The sequence below is a fragment of the Punica granatum genome, chromosome 4 (assembly GCF_007655135.1).
Source record: "Punica granatum isolate Tunisia-2019 chromosome 4, ASM765513v2, whole genome shotgun sequence".
In the NCBI taxonomy this organism is placed as follows: domain Eukaryota; kingdom Viridiplantae; phylum Streptophyta; class Magnoliopsida; order Myrtales; family Lythraceae; genus Punica; species Punica granatum.
The window spans coordinates 599,256-614,996 of record NC_045130.1 but is presented as its reverse complement, the minus strand read 5'-3'; the positions used below and the strand labels follow the sequence as shown (position 1 = coordinate 614,996).

The following is a 15,741-nucleotide window of genomic DNA, read 5'->3' as shown; positions in this document are numbered from 1 at the left end:
TGGGCCGACCCGGCTCGACGGGATTAGTCGGGGTTCAATTAGGTTTCTAAATACCAAGGTTCACACCGGAAAAAAAAAAAGAAAAACTAAACTAACCAGTGAAAGGAATTAAATAAATGAATAAATAAAATAGATAAAATAAATAAAGATGGGGTGGGTTGTAAATGAAAGAGTCCATCACTCTCTTTGCTCCGAATCGTGGATTGACGTGTTTCCTAACCTGGATAATGATAGTGATTTTGCTTCTAATCCAAGATCAGGTGTAATTAAGTAACCAACATACGACCTTTTCTAATTATTATCACTATCGAACAACTGATCGTCATCACTATGCAAAAAGTGATAGCAGCGTCAATGTGGCTTGATTTGGGAGTGCTACTACTGAAATAAAAATACTAAAGTATAATCGCTGAAAAATAAGTGCTGATTTTAGAATAAATAAAAGCGTTTTAGATGTAACAATTTGAAATTGTTGAAATTAAAACTAATATTTAAAAGAAAGAATAAGCATGGGTAATTTTTATAAGCACCTATCAATTTGCATGAGAAAATTACATTTTTAACCGTAAAAATTAATTGACGTGATGATCTGACGAAGAAAAGAAGAAGAAGAAGAAGAAGAAGAAGAGTTTACCTGCATCAGAAAGCAACTGATGAGCAAACTATAGTAAAATTGCTAAAGCTAAAGTTAATTTCTCTCCTCTTCTATAAGAAGAAAGACCGGCGACGACCACCACAGAAGTTCTTCTTTACTCACGTACACACGAAGCTGAAAAAGGCAAAATACGACGCGGACGAGTCAAGTCAACGGTTCAAAAGCCATGCCATGTGGGAAAGATCAACCTCGGCTTATTCATCATCATTGTTTGAATAACAGAAAATTTTGGAAATTGATTTATAGAGTAAAGTTACTTGTTTAAATAGATGAATAATGGTGAAATTCTCTAGCTAGTTTGATACAATGTATATAATTCAGTGTCAATGATACAGTAAGGATTGATCGTGTTAATTGAATGCCCCCAATCTTTCTTGCTGAATGATTGATGCTCCTATATTCATTGGTTCTATATATAAATATCAGAGATATCTCGACATGAAATAGTTACTTGAATCTAATTTAATCGCCTCCGAAAAAGTTGGATCTAGTTCGCATATTATAGATATGGAAGCAGAAATATTTTCTTGATATCGTGGAACTCATTGATTCTCGATTAGGACTCAAATGTCAAAATGCGGGACGTCGGTCCAGCGGGGTTTCTATTTGTTAGTTCGCAGGGACAGAGAGGCACTTCCATTCCATATAAATATTTTTTCCGTTGACTGTCTTTATCATTATTATTAATTGCATTTACATATTATTCATTATAATTAATTATCAGCCGAAAAATAAAATCAAAATGTAAAGCTGGTACGGCCCATAATGATACAACTAGAGATAGGGCGCACATTAGCAACGCCTTGGGCCTCTCCCACTCCCATTCCCATTCCCATCTTTGAAAAATCAAACCTTTGAAAGTCTTCTCCTCTTAGTTGGCCCTTTCCTCTCTCTCTCTCTCTCTCTCTCTCCCGCTGAGCTCAGAGTTGAAAAACAAGCACCTATGTACGGTTCCCGGAGACCGAGCTCCGACGTACGGTCCACGCCGGACCGTTTAAACTACTCCCTGAGCTCGGCCAACTCCGACGCCACCTCCACTGCCTCCAGGCGGTCCAGGAACCCGGTCGTGGTCGCCGCCAGATCCGTCGCCGGAGCTTTCGCCGGCTGTTTCGCGCCGCCGGAAGATGCCACATCTAGCACCCAGGCCTCGAAATTCTCCTACAAGTTCAGCGCACATCCTGGTAATTCCCGAGTAGTGCCTTGTTCTGTTCTCAGTCTCGGATGGATGATTTCGCTTCCCCGTTTTTGTGTTATTTTCATTCTCTGTTTTTTTTTTTTGAGACATCAGCAGACTCTGTCGTCTGCAGTAACTTTGATGAATTCTCAACTCGAAATGGTGAGCTTAATTCGACAACTTTTTTCTGAACGACTAGCTGCATCGCCGAATGCGTCTCCAAGCGGCAGCGAGAGAGTGCGCAGGCACAGCGGCAGCGAGAGAGTGCGCAGGCTCAGCGGCAGTGAGAGAGGGCGCAGGCTCAGCGGCAGTGAGAGAGGGCGGGGTTCGAACCCGGGAGCCAGAGCGTATGCACCTTCGTACGACTCAACTCAAGATAAAGATCAGGGAAATGTAGAGTTCACGATGGAGGAGATATTTGCGGCCACCAGGAATTTCTCCCCGTCCTTCAAGGTCGGGCAGGGCGGTTTCGGGACGGTCTACAAGGGCAGGCTCGAGGACGGAACGCTTGTCGCAGTCAAACGCGCCAAAAAGGTCGACAAAATAGTTGGGATCGGAAACGGCGTACATTTCCGACTACCTTTCAAACACCTGCCAGACGGACGAATTTTGTATTGATTCATGCATATATGTTACGTCTTTCCTTGCAGAGTGTGTACGATAAGCATTTGGGCGTCGAGTTTCAGAGTGAGATTCGAACTCTCGCACAGGTAGAGCATTTGAATTTGGTGAGGTTCTATGGGTATCTCGAGCACGAAGATGAGAGAATCGTTGTCGTCGAGTATGTCCCAAATGGAACCCTCAGAGAGCACTTGGATTGTGAGTTCTGTTCTTTGCGGTCGCAGTTCGCTTCTCTCGTACAGTAAACTATCCCGAACGAACCAATAATATCTCATCATGTATAATTCCTCACACTACTTTGTATTGATATACTTGATTTTTAACTAGAACGAACGAAAATGAATATGCAGGTATGCACGGAAAAATTCTCGACCTTGCTGCAAGGCTCGATATTGCAATTGATGTCGCTCATGCAGTGACCTATCTTCATATGTATACAGGTTACAATTCGTTTGCCTTTGCTCTCTGTTTTCTTCTCTAGCTGCTGGACTGTTTCCATGAAACAAAACGTGAATTTACTTCTCAAGTCCTTTCTGTTGTACTATCTTGCAGATCATCCTATCATTCATAGGGATATAAAGTCTTCCAACATTCTCCTCACCGAAAATTTCCGAGCAAAGGTGGCAGACTTTGGGTTTGCAAGGCTCGCTGCAGACGCTGAGTCCGGTGCCACGCACGTTTCGACCCAAGTTAAAGGAACTGCTGGGTACTTGGACCCAGAGTACCTGAGAACGTATCAACTCACAGAGAAGAGTGATGTGTACTCGTTCGGGGTGTTGCTCGTAGAAATGGTGACCGGCAGGCGACCTATTGAGCCGAAACGGGAAATTAAAGAGCGGATTACTGCAAGATGGGTACCATACTAGCTACAACCCTCTTTGCTTTGTTGTTGTTCATCATCTGTAGACAAAATCTTTTCTTCCAACCTTTAAAGATGTTTCAGAAACTAACCAACTTTTATCTCGAGCAAAGGGACGGTTGCTTAGGTCCAGTTTGGTACTGAGTAAATCTATTTTCGCGTGCGTTGCAGGCTATGAAGAAGTTCAGCGAAGGGCATGCTACCACTATTTTGGACCCGAGGCTGGAACCGGCTCGGGGCAATAACTTTGCCCTGGAGAAGATCCTAGAACTGGCATTGCAATGCTTGGCACCGCACAGGCGGAGTAGACCAAGCATGAGGAGATGCGGGGAGATCCTGTGGGGGATCCGTAAAGACTATCGAGAACTATCGACTCCTGATTTCCGCTCCCTGTCTTCTAATTCTCAGAGGAGTGCGTCAGTGAAACAGGAAGAAGCGTCAGTGAAACCGGAAGAACAATACAAGTGATGACCAATATCCATGGATGCACAGCATGTGTATATCTGGCGTGCAGACGAGACAGCCAGCTGCTAGCTACAGGCAGTTCAGGGTAGGCCGAGGATTCTTTTTTCTCCCGAAACTGCAAAACAGCATTCGTGGTTTAATTTCCTACGCATCAGAATCAATCATTTGAATGAATTTGTAAGATCGATATGTATTATAGAGACCGGACCAGATTGATGATACAGGTATAGTGAGTTTTGGCCCCGTCCCTCGATGGATTTAAACTTTCAGCAATCGTATTCGAATCGAGTTCTTTCCCTTGGCAGCTGCAATTCCAATCAATGTATAACGCGATGAGGATGTTTATTGCAATTCAATGGAGTGCATTTATTTTGAGGAGGGAAAGGCTATAAGGAGGTGGGGGTTGTTGCCTGCCTCCTCCCATCGCAAGTTGCCAACATATGACAATGACATGATATTGCCATCGAAGAAAACTAATAATAACGGACAGTAGAGGACAAAACTAGGCGGCCCAAGTTTCTGTCGGCCAACGAAGCTAGTCCAGCTCAGATTTTCCCCCCTCTTTATTTATTTATTTTTATTTTTTTTATTTTTTTTTTTGTTTGGGGAGGGGGGAAGGGGGGCACTTGATAAAAGAAAAAAAGGAAAAACCAAATACAGATATTGTCGTTTCAAACTGCTGCATAATCTACAAGTTACCTCTTGCAACGCAAAAAATGGAGAGTTCCGATCTATACATGCATGTGCACAATGGGAACAGCAAACTTTTTTAACTTTCATTCAGCTGTTCCATTATCTTCTTTTTTTCTTTGGCCCCCTGAAGAATCGACTACTTTGTCGGTGTGCTATTATAATAAAACCCTAAAAACTATGGCTGCAAAACCGAACCAGCTGCTCCCACCCGCTTCTAGGACGACCTGGACATGGGCTTTGGGAGAAATATGTACAATGGGTAATTTAAGTATGTGATGTAAGGACTGCTGCGGCAAACCAAACCATCCATCTACTCTGATGATTCTTGATTCTCCTGCTAACTCCAATCACGCCTCTTCTAATGGCCTCTAGAGAATGAGTCTTGCCGAGTTAACGCATAAGGTGGCCTTTCCTCATCCCCATCTGCTGCCACAGTTGCTTTCGAGCATAGGAAGAAGAAAGATGATGTGTATATCGTGACATGCCAAAGACTGCACATCAACCCCAACATATTGTTTTCGTATGAGCACAAGAGAGGAGAGATAGAGAGAGAAAGAGAGAGCCAGTTTCAACGGGTCATAGAAGACATACCTATGCCAAATCCAGTAGCTTTCGCTAGTTTCGAGTTTCCAGCTTACTCCTGCCATTATGAGTGCAATAAAACCTGCTATCAGGAAGCCCCAGCGGAACCGCCTCATAAGCGTCTTCACTAGATTACGCAACCATACCCTAATAACTTGCCACCTATGTCAGTTTATACACCATCAGCTTTGTCGAGACTCGAGGAAGGACGGGCATACCAAGGAAAAGGCATAAGGCTGATCATATCAGGACCTATAGCCGCATTCCATTTGTAATCCGAGAACAGCTTAGCAGTAAATTCCTAAGAGAACAATAAAGTAAACAGCTCATATTAATTAAAGTCAGTCATATCTAAAACGAGACTTACCTGTCAAGCATATTTAACCAAACTCCGGCAGAAAAAGAAAATGTCCTGAACTTGGTGGACAGCTCTATTAACCATCCAATGAGAAGACCCATAACCCCAATCGCCATCACGAGAATAATATTAGAGGACCTGCATCATTGTTTGATATGGTGTAAATATTAAAGGTCAAAGGAACCTGAAGATCTCACTAAAACTGAACCTCGTGGAAAGTCTCAGTCACCTGGTCGCTTTAGTTAAGGCCATTAGAGCTGTGAGAATTGCAACAGCTGTATGGATTGCCCTCTTATGTACTTCACTGATAGTAGTCAGGTACACAAAAGTGCTCACGACCGCCATGAAAGATAGCCAAAAGTCCATGAACTGAAAGACATTCCATCATTATATTGTCAAGACCACAAACGGAACTTAAAAACATCATTACAGCAACAGGCGCAGGCACAGGTATCATGTCTTTGTATCAAAAAAGTAAACTGCAGTTGGGTTCAAACTCTTTTTGCTGTTTCTCTTATATTTGATTGAGGCTGCTTTGTGCCGGTGTCATGAGAACTTAACTTTGCATTCATTCCCCATGATAAGCTTAGAATCAATGCTCAATGAACATCCTAAAATCCGACTAATAATCTTTGTTGCAAATCAAGGGGGGAAAAAAGGTACTTCAACTGGCTACAGATAGAGGAAAATTAGCCAACCCACTTGTACCTGCAAGACACCAAAGGATAAAGCACACCATGTGCCAACATCACAGGCATGATATAGTCCACTAGAAATGCCACTGGATGTGAAGAGCACCCATTCTGCAAAAGCCTGCATTATAAATGTCACTTAAAGGCTCAGCATGATAGTAATATAAAATCAAACCCATTACCAGTAATGCAAGTGAAATGAGAACTTTTAAATACTTTTAGCCAAAATATCAAGTATAGAATATAGATAAAGTAGTCAACAGGCTCTCTCTCCTGGAGGCTACATATAATAGACTCTTTTTTCCCCCTCCAAGTAAACAGGGACAGCAGACATCCAAAGTCAAATTAATGTGAGAGAAAAGGGGACACTGCTGTCACCAATTATAAGATCAAGAAATTTGATGATGTGTAAAACCTATATCTTCCTAAAGGCTCTCAGCTATTGCTCAAAGTTGATTCACCATGCATACAACTCGATATTTCCAACGGGAGAGAGATCAACCAGAGAAAAGAGAGGATACATACCTTTTGTCTGAGAGCCCAGTAGGCAGGGAGAATAGCTGCAGCATTTGATGCAATAAGGAAGATTGACTGCAGTAAGTGTCCTACATCAGTTTTCAGAGGTTCAATCAGTTAGTAGTTGGTGCACATTCTGAGATTCAATGGTAAGTTAGAGGATCACTGTCAAGTTCTGTTCATGGAATTCATCAGTTCAGTGTATTATTATTAATTTGCATGAATGCTTATGACTCATGAATGAAATTCCTAGCTTACAAAACTCAAGCATTGAGGTCAGTATTATATCCAAACTATAGTACACGAACCTTCCTCACCATTGACAACCTAGTTATAGGTCATTCAAAACACAGCAAACCTTCAATTTTGGGCCAAAATGTGGGAAACAACATTGATGGTGAAATTTAGGGCATCCTTTCTTAGGATGGACTCACTGCATTACAGAAAACCATAATCTGACCCAAAGTTATCGTAAAAACTTCATTGTACCTCCATTTATGAAATTGGACTTATAGCAGCACATCAATCACAACTCGTGAATTAATCTGTTAACTATTGGTCATCAACTTACAAGAAGAGCGATAAAGGTTACCTTGGTGAGAGACAATTTCAATACTGCAGTCAAAACCTCCATGATTACGATCACAGGAGCAGAAGCTGAAAAAAGAAAAAAAAGAAAAAAAAATTGTTTTCAGGAGTCAGAAAAGCACTCAATTTCACAAGGCCAAGGTAATCATACTAAGAAATATCTGAATTCACGATTATACATAGCCTCTGTGACAAATAGGAAAGATTTAATGATGCTAAAGGTAATAGATGTAACTACACATGGTACCTATAAGATGTCAATCCACTGGCATCAAAAGCAGTTTTGCAATCCCCATGAGATGAGCATTTTCTTGGGCATCTCTCTAGGGAAAGTGACATGGTAGGATCACCTTTAGAACCAGTAGCAGTGCTATTTGGTTGCCTTATTCCAACAACCCAACTGCCTTCTCTAGCATTCAAGATGTAAAAGTCAATTTTCTCTTCAGTTGAATTATTTGATATGAAAAATGTTGAGCCATCACTGCTACTAGTCTTGTTCGCATAATAATAATCCCAGCTTCGAAGAGATGGCAGTCCACCAAATCTAGTGTATATCTCAAACTTAATCTTTGCATCTGATGTTACTCGGACATGGATATTTCCTCCAGCTGCACCACGTGGAATTTCCAAAACAAAATATGTCCAAGTATCATTTAGTCCACCAGATGAGGAGTTGCTTAAAAGAGGGTCGAGGAGAAAGTTCGCTGAACTGGAAGATACTTTTCCACTGAGTGGTAAATAGTAAGATTCAAATGGAACCGATATTCTGGGAATGGTCTGCAGATTATAAATCTTATATAAGCTCTTCAAATCAAGAAAAGGAAAGAATATATTGTACAAACAAAAATCTAACAAAGTACAGTCATGAATAACTAAAAACCATAATAATTTGCCAGTTAGTACAAATCATTCTCATTACCTCATAATAAATTCTATTTCTCCACACAAAAGTAACCAACATGCCGATCCCAATCATTTCACATGAAACAAAAAATAATGAGGAAGATTGTTGCCATACCTACAAAAGAGACAGGATCAAGGGTTCGAAGTTCATACCTGAAGCTCATGTCTTTCCCACAGACAATTTGGTCCAGCCTTCCCCAAAGGACATTCAAGCACTTGCAATTTTATGGAAAAGCACACTGTGGCATTGGAAACCTGAGTTTGTCCACTTTGTTTTGAGAAGTTGCTAGGTAGAATAGTGACATACCAACGACCCACCATTGGCGACTGAATAACCAGCGGCGTACTACTGATATTACTTGAATAATCATGTTGAGCTGAAGAAGCTATGGAGCCATGCCGAGCGAAATACATTAAGTTAACCCCGCTAAAATTCCCGGTGTGATTTGAAGGTGCAGGATTGAGTCTGACGTCAGTTGCCATAAATGTCAGTTCTTCTGCCATCTCCAATACGTCGATATAGTAGACTTTTATTTGTTCACTACCCAGGCAAGAAGTCTCAAAAGAATTTTTGCATGAGAGCACACTCTGAGTCTGGTTCTTGAGAGCCAAAGGATAATCTGTACTACTATTAGTCTCAGACTGAGTACATGAAAGCGAATCAATTGTCTGATTGCAATACTGGCCCCATGTCATTGAAGCCATGCATCCTTCCACACTAACATTCGCACTGAATGAATAAGATGCCCTTCGCACAATCTATAATTGATTAATATTCATGTCAGTCAGTTAAAAGCTCTATAAGACAATGGAAGAGATCACATATATATAAAAGTACTGCAGATTATTTTGTTCACCGTGATGGGAACACCTATACACCAGTGAGAAAGTAAGGGGGCAACACACCTTTATAATCTTCTAGGTCTAGCTAGGGAGAAAATTTGTCAGACCTAAGAGTTAGAGCAAGGTCAATATGGGCCTCTTTCTATCTATATCATTTGACAGAATAGGGAAGGAGGGATGGGGAAGATGCTAAGAGGCCCCTTTTCTTCTGAATCACTTACATGATTGTGAATTTCACATGATACTTTAACTTAGAAGTATGCTTGGCACAAGCATATTTTTCACAAAGAAGAAAAGCTCTTTCACCCAACTACAACTGACTTCTATTATAGCTCTTTCTGTTTTTTGTCAAGTATAAGAATCACAATTTTCATAGGAATTTTCTTCATTTCTCCACCTAGATTACATATATCTGATCATATTGCCAAGCTATACAACTGAACCGAAACAGATTTAGTCAATCTACAAACACGCAAACAAGTTAATAGAATAAGATAAACATTGAGGAATAGGAGCTACCATCTTTGATTGAGTCCTCGCAGGTCCAAGCCCATTAAAAAGACCAAAGTACCAAATTCCTGGAGATATCTGAAAGAATTTTTTTTTCAATGCCGTTAGCTAGGTAAACAAGAAGAAAAACCAAAGAAGGATGCCAGGTATCAATGAAATATTTCATGCTCTGTAATGACTTCTAAATCCAAATTGAAATTTGGTCCTGAATATCTGATACTCGAGACAAGAAAAATCAAACACAGTACAGTATATGAAAATACTCTATGGCAAACCTGCTCATTAGTCAACTTCATAGTTATATTTCTTTGCATAGGATAGCACTGCTCTGCATTCTGAAGTCCTTGTATTCTTTTAAGTGATTCATTAGACGGCATACTGAAAGCTGCATGAGAAATTGTAGGCCTTTTTATTTAGAATGCACGAACAAGACCAAATTCAAAGGAAATGAAAAGAAAGAAGACAGACCTGCAGAACTTGGAAAAACTATGTTCCTTATTCAAACACTAGCCTATTTGACAGGAAAATAAAACCAGGGAATGCCATACTAAATAGACCAGAAAAGACCGAAGAACCAGTAACAAGAATATGGTTTCTAAGGTTCCAACTGATAAAAAGATAATTGCTCTCAGAGAAAGGACAAGTATATTGGCTCCTGACGAATTTACAAGGTAGTTCAAGAAAAATGGAGATGGGAAGGTCTGCCTGGACTTAGAAACTGAAAGGAGCTCTTCGAAATTCAAGAGACACGGGGCAAAAAGAACTGCTCTTTCTTGTAAAATACAAGTAAGTTTTGTGAAGTAAGACTGGAAAAATCAGAATGATGCTGAGAATCCTATCATAAAGACAGGGGAGTATTCCGGCTCCTGACAAATTTACAAGGTGGTTCAAGAAAAACCGGAGATGGGAAAGTGTGCCTGGACTCAGAAACTGAATGGAGCGCCTTGAAATTTGAGAGACCTGGAGCAAAAAGAGGATTATTCTGGAGTCAATTTTGTCTTGATCATGCTTACCTAAACTCTTTAAAGAAGAGTTTGAGACGTCTGGTAGAGGAGGGCTACCATCTCTGAAGCAAACCATAGGCAACATGCTATTAGATACTTGTCCTAAGCTTTCCATATCCTGTGAACATGTCAGACCATGAGGAAAGGAGGTAGGCAAAGGAAGATAGAGAAAAGAAGATGGGCCAAGCCGACTGAACTTCATGCTTAACTGAAGCATGTGTTGAAAGAAGTACGGCAAAATAAATCAAGTCTTGTGACCAATTCACTGAGCAGTGAATCTGCCCTTCTTTTGTATATATATGATTCTAATTCTTACCAAAAAAAAAAAGGCCAGAGGATTTTCTATTTGCTTGTGGAAGGGATGTATCCAGTTGCACTTCATTTCATCTGTTGTAATTAAGTTTTGACGTGAACAGATCGACTATATCATTATTTAATTAAAAAAAAAAGGGAAGGGCCAAGGAGTCAATAACTCTGAAAACTGGAAAAGGGATGATTTTCTCCATACTGCAAAAATATTTGGACATAAACTAGTTCATAGCAGAGGAACATTGGTTGAAAGGAGTTCAATAGGCAAAACAAGCTTCTTGTAGATAGGGAATTAACTAGCAGAAGAATGCTGGCCTATCTATCCAATGAAATTTTGATGAGCACTTACAAGGTCTACATCTGATTCCAGCTCTATAGACACTGAAGAGAACCATGGTGGTAAATCAACTGGAAAAAGACAAAATATCAAAACCATTAAGCAACTGCACGATTAATCTGTTGCTTGCACATATCAGGGAAAATTTCTTTATCAGAGATAACGCGAACAGTCCAAGCTTTTCCAAATGAACTTCCCATCAATTACATAAAGAAAAGGATGCACATTTTAAAAAAATAAGTTGTAAAGCTACATTTATGCACGTTACACTGCATAATATGAATAAGTAAGAGAGCTTCTCAGAATATAGTCAGTGTGCTTAATTTTATTAAATGATAAAGAAGCCTGATCAATTGCTACAGATTGAATTGTAAAAGAAAGAAAAGGAAGAAGAAAGAGAGTAAACTAATCAGGTACCTTACTATCACCAGTCATAGCACACACAAGAGGTATACCAATTCAAGACCAGTCGTAGCATACATGTTCTGTGATCTACTCAATTATTTGACAAGCGCACGTCACGAATTCCAGTAATTTCTTCTCAACTGAAAAACAAATTTCTTCTTCTTTTTTCCTTTTTTTTTTAAAAAAACTCAAAAACATGTTTTTAGCCACCCCCACCATCTCAAAATTTCATTAATTCCATCTGTGAACGGAACACTGAACAGAAAATGAAAATATAGTGGGAAGGAGAAACCTCTAGTACTAATGCAACTTCAACTGAAAATTAAGATTCAAAGAGCAATTAGAAAAAGGGATTCGAAAAGTTATCCAATCCAGGAGAGATTTTATCTGGAGAAATTTCAATGTGAGCAAAAAAGAGAACAGGAGAATGGAATCTCAAATAAGGAGACTCTGAATAAGTCAGCTCGGAAACAGCTGAAACCGGAACTCATTGGGAATCAAGAGGGCACCGAGAGGAGCATCACAATTCATACAGGTTAAGGCTCGACCCGTGAAAAAATGCACAGGCAGGCACAGTGAATACTTCAACAAGACAGCCAAAAGTGACATCCAAGAATCAACCGAAATGCCAAAAAAAAAAAAGAAAAAAAGAAAGAAAGAGAAGAAGCAAAAGCTCAATAAATCCTTCAGAAACGAACAGCAAAATCGTATATTAGTATGTATTTTTAATAATTAATGCTGATACAATAAGTTGTGCACGGCACACCTCTTATGTATCGGAGGTCGTAAGGCCTCAGCTTAGACTGGGGATAGCTGAAGCTCGAAACGGTAAAGGTGTTCGGGGGAGGGCTGGAACCCGAACCGGAGGCGCCGCCAAGTGAATAGCAGCAGAGAAGCTGACAGAGAATCAGCGAGAAGAGACATCCTCTGATCCAATAAAGAGCCATGTCAGGCGATCGACTGAATCTCTGATGAGGGATGAAGAAGCCTCAACGGAGCTCGCATTCGTTTTCAGCTTACTGCGGGCGTCGGCCGATTGAACGAAAACGAAACGAAGCAAAATTTCTCCTCCCAGCCCCCCATTTGTAACTCTTGACTTGACTCAGCTCAGTCGAGGAATTTTATTCTTTTTATTTATTTATTTAATCTATTCATTATTTTGTTTTTTTTTTTATTATTATTCGTGAGGAGGGTGAACAGGGCCAGGACTGCTGTTCCTGTATATCTTCACGCGCTGCTGGTCGGGCGTGATCTAACGCTTCATCACGTGGCCTCATTAATTTTCTTTCTCGAGTGGAATGAAGTTTGGCGCCACGACACAAATTGTCCATTCTAAATTAATTAAGAAATTCATCATTCGAATTTGAATTCGATTCTTATCGGTGAGAATGTGTTCCGTTATATTTTATTTTCCTTGTTCTTGTACTAGTGCTAACTGCTAAGCCCATATATAAGTTTCCCTTACAATTATAATTATAATCGAAATAAAATTATATTTATTATGAAATGTTTTTTTTTTTATATGCCATCTAGAAGAGATGGATATGGAGAGGTATGTCCCATGGGATACGGTAGAATAACGCTAGCTTTCGGGAAAAGGTTGAAACATCCTATCATGCAACCTAGAATTCTGGATTAATGGATTTCTTTTTTTATAGTAGTAAATAAAGTAGACCAACCTATTGTTTTTTAATTCTCTATAATAGTCGTAGAGAATATTGTGCTTTCAGGTACGACATCTAACTTTAGTCACTGAAAATTATGTAATTAGATTTTGTTGGATTAAGGGATCGGACACTAGTAGCCCAATCGACCTTGATCAGCTTTCGGACTTACGTAAAAGTTTTGTTGCACTTTTTTTTTCTTAAGGAAATTCTCCTTATTAGTATTTTTAGTTAAACATTACAAATTCATTCAATCCCTACCATCCATTAATATCGGTTTCTTATTTCGAAGAATTAAACTCTAACATTTGTGTTTTTTTCAAAGTGGTGTATATTTTATTTTATTAGTTGGCCCTAATAGTTCTTTCTTGCGCGGAGAATGTTTTTTTTTTTTCTATGAGTAATGGAGAATATTGTTTTTCATTGCTGAGTTATACTAGTTGTTTATTAGAGGTAGAAGGCACGAATTCCTCCGTTGTGTGTGTGTTTTTTTTATTTGAGGTTCTCTTTGAGAAAAGATAGATTGGGACTTTTCTAGAAAAAAAAAATAGAATACACGACACAAAAAAGGAAATTTTAAATGATTTTATATCAAATAATGCGGTGAGAAAGAACTAATAAGATTTCTTTAATAAAAAATAATTATGACAATTATTCAAATGATTAATACCAAGTTCCTAATTTCATGCAATTTAATTAATACTTTCTCACACCATGTGACGAAATAGGATCACCCAATAACTTCTCCAACACAAATAAATAATAACGTGATACTATGATGTCCTCTCCTTATGTTATGGAAAAATAAATTGAGATACAAAAAAAGGTAGTTTTCAATTTAAGGATCACCATTATTATTCAATTTAAATTCCTGTATAAAAAATTAGTAACTAAGAGATTTTAAATTCGATACTTATAGTGGGACTATTTGTATTCATTTATTAACTATTTGTGATTTTTAATTCATTAGACTAAATCCATGAGCCTCTCTAGTAATTTAATTTATTTTTTTTTGCAATCTCATAAAGTGATATTTCATATATCGAACAATTTGCGCAAGACATTTGATGCATTAAAATTTATCTTCCATGTGTATTGAATCATACATTATCAAAACTTCTATAGGCAAATCAAGGAGTCTCTAGACCAGCTTTAGTTAAAACTAGATTTTTTGCCAATGCTGTATATGGGTTATTGACTAGAGCGATTATTTTTAGATGAATTTTTAAAAATTTTGATATCACAATTGAAATATTCATTCACTTATATATATTCTTAAATTGAAACCATTCAAATATTAATGCATATAATAATAAATTAAGGATAATTGAAAATGACTTGTAATACCAAATATAAATGAAGAAAATGATATTACTTAGAAAACATATTACATTTTCATAAATATCAAATTTTATAAAATCGTAATAGATAACTTCAATGTATTTTGTAAAAAAAAAAGTACAAATCATCTATCATTAAAAATTATTCTTGCAAATTCTTACTTTTAAAAATTTATAAATAGATTTATCTTTTATTATTTTATAAGTGTTCAATATTTAAACATACTTATTGCATATCAGTAGATTTTTATTTTTAATTACTGATTATTTCATGGAAACTGTATTTTTTTTCTAAATAAATTTTGAGATTACTTTTTTTAAAAATTAACAATGTGCTTGTATGACAAAAATAATAAATATTTAATGATTTATATGCACTTGTTAATTTAATTCTAATTGTATATGCATTTACAATTGTTTATTTAGACATTTACATTTAAGACCTTATATTATATATAAAAGTACCTTTCTAACCCTATTAATTATGGGAAATACAACTTTATATAATATATATATATATATATATATATATATATATCGATATTCCCTTTCTCTCTAGCCTCCTTATCGATACTCTCGGATTTACTCGAATCTTCAAAGATCCAAGTGGCTCCACCAAGATCTGAGCCACTTCTTAGTATTTTAGGGTCTATTCTCACCAAACAAAGCCTAATCCTTGAAATCGGTGACAAATCTAAGCTAGATTCGCTTGTATTTTGGTCTTTGCAGGTCTGGATCGGTAGCCTCTGGGCTCTTAGAGCTCATTTTTTTTTGCCGTGATCTGCCTATAAATAGCCACCTCTAATGAGGTCTAGCCACTCTCGGTCTTTTGGTGGCTATATGCAAGTTTCGAGGTACTTTTGTCATAGTTTTCTTGATGGTGTGGTAAGACCGATATAGCATTAAAGTATGCTCAAGGTCGTGCTGTTTAGCTCTGGTTCGAAATTCCTTGAAGGTTTGAAGCATATTATTGAGGCTTAAAGAAGAATTATTGAATGGATTGGAGAACTCATCACAGTCTTCGCTGGGAATTCTTATGGCCGACATTAGGTTAAGATCAAGGCCTTAGAGTGCTTAACTACAATGTTTGAACCAAATTCTTGATTGATTTTTGCCTTGTATTTTCCTTATTGTTGTTAGCTTAGGGATTCCATCTACTGTCCTTACATAGTAATTTTGTTAGCATTTTCCTTTGTACCTTTCTTTCTGATGACTGAAATAAA

The 15,741-nt window shown here is 38.1% G+C and overlaps 2 protein-coding genes across 4 annotated transcripts; one reads left to right on the top strand and one right to left on the bottom strand.

Annotated features, from left to right (window-relative positions):
• Positions 1–1,470: 1,470 nt before the first annotated feature.
• LOC116203628 (calmodulin-binding receptor-like cytoplasmic kinase 2) lies at positions 1,471–4,071 on the top strand. The gene is made up of 6 exons (XM_031535446.1): positions 1,471–1,836; positions 2,029–2,363; positions 2,480–2,648; positions 2,801–2,890; positions 3,003–3,304; positions 3,481–4,071. The coding sequence occupies exons 1-6, from the start codon at positions 1,599–1,601 to the stop codon at positions 3,775–3,777; spliced, it is 1,431 nt and encodes a 476-aa protein (XP_031391306.1). The 5' UTR covers positions 1,471–1,598; the 3' UTR covers positions 3,778–4,071.
• Positions 4,072–4,213: 142 nt separating this feature from the next.
• LOC116203626 lies at positions 4,214–12,618 on the bottom strand. 3 transcript variants are annotated; one of them, XM_031535442.1, is made up of 14 exons: positions 12,281–12,618; positions 11,122–11,180; positions 10,473–10,581; positions 9,735–9,844; positions 9,469–9,537; positions 8,260–8,865; positions 7,451–7,980; positions 7,208–7,272; positions 6,625–6,704; positions 6,116–6,220; positions 5,637–5,776; positions 5,417–5,545; positions 5,059–5,211; positions 4,214–4,958 (listed from the first exon to the last, which is right to left on the bottom strand). In XM_031535442.1, exons 1-14 carry the CDS (start codon positions 12,459–12,461, stop codon positions 4,826–4,828), a joined length of 2,469 nt encoding a protein of 822 aa, XP_031391302.1. In that variant the 5' UTR covers positions 12,462–12,618; the 3' UTR covers positions 4,214–4,825. The 3 variants fall into 3 exon arrangements, with proteins under 3 accessions (XP_031391302.1, XP_031391304.1, XP_031391303.1); XM_031535444.1 differs by lacking the exon at positions 11,122–11,180 and having other exon boundaries at positions 12,281–12,613; XM_031535443.1 differs by lacking the exons at positions 10,473–10,581; positions 11,122–11,180 and having other exon boundaries at positions 12,281–12,617.
• Positions 12,619–15,741: the final 3,123 nt, after the last annotated feature.

Excerpts from the sequence above, each read along its gene's own strand:
- LOC116203628 (XM_031535446.1), top strand. The coding sequence starts at position 1,599 with ATGTACGGTTCCCGGAGACCGAGCTCCGACGTACGGTCCACGCCGGAC. Across the intron at positions 2,649-2,800 it reads CCTCAGAGAGCACTTGGATT|GTATGCACGGAAAAATTCTC; the intron begins GTGAGTTCTGTT and ends ATGAATATGCAG. Across the intron at positions 3,305-3,480 it reads AGCGGATTACTGCAAGATGG|GCTATGAAGAAGTTCAGCGA; the intron begins GTACCATACTAG and ends CGTGCGTTGCAG.
- LOC116203626 (XM_031535442.1), bottom strand. The coding sequence starts at position 12,461 with ATGGCTCTTTATTGGATCAGAGGATGTCTCTTCTCGCTGATTCTCTGT. Across the intron at positions 5,777-6,115 it reads TATCCTTTGGTGTCTTGCAG|TTCATGGACTTTTGGCTATC; the intron begins GTACAAGTGGGT and ends AATGTCTTTCAG. Across the intron at positions 5,212-5,416 it reads TGGTTAAATATGCTTGACAG|GTGGCAAGTTATTAGGGTAT; the intron begins GTAAGTCTCGTT and ends AAACTGACATAG.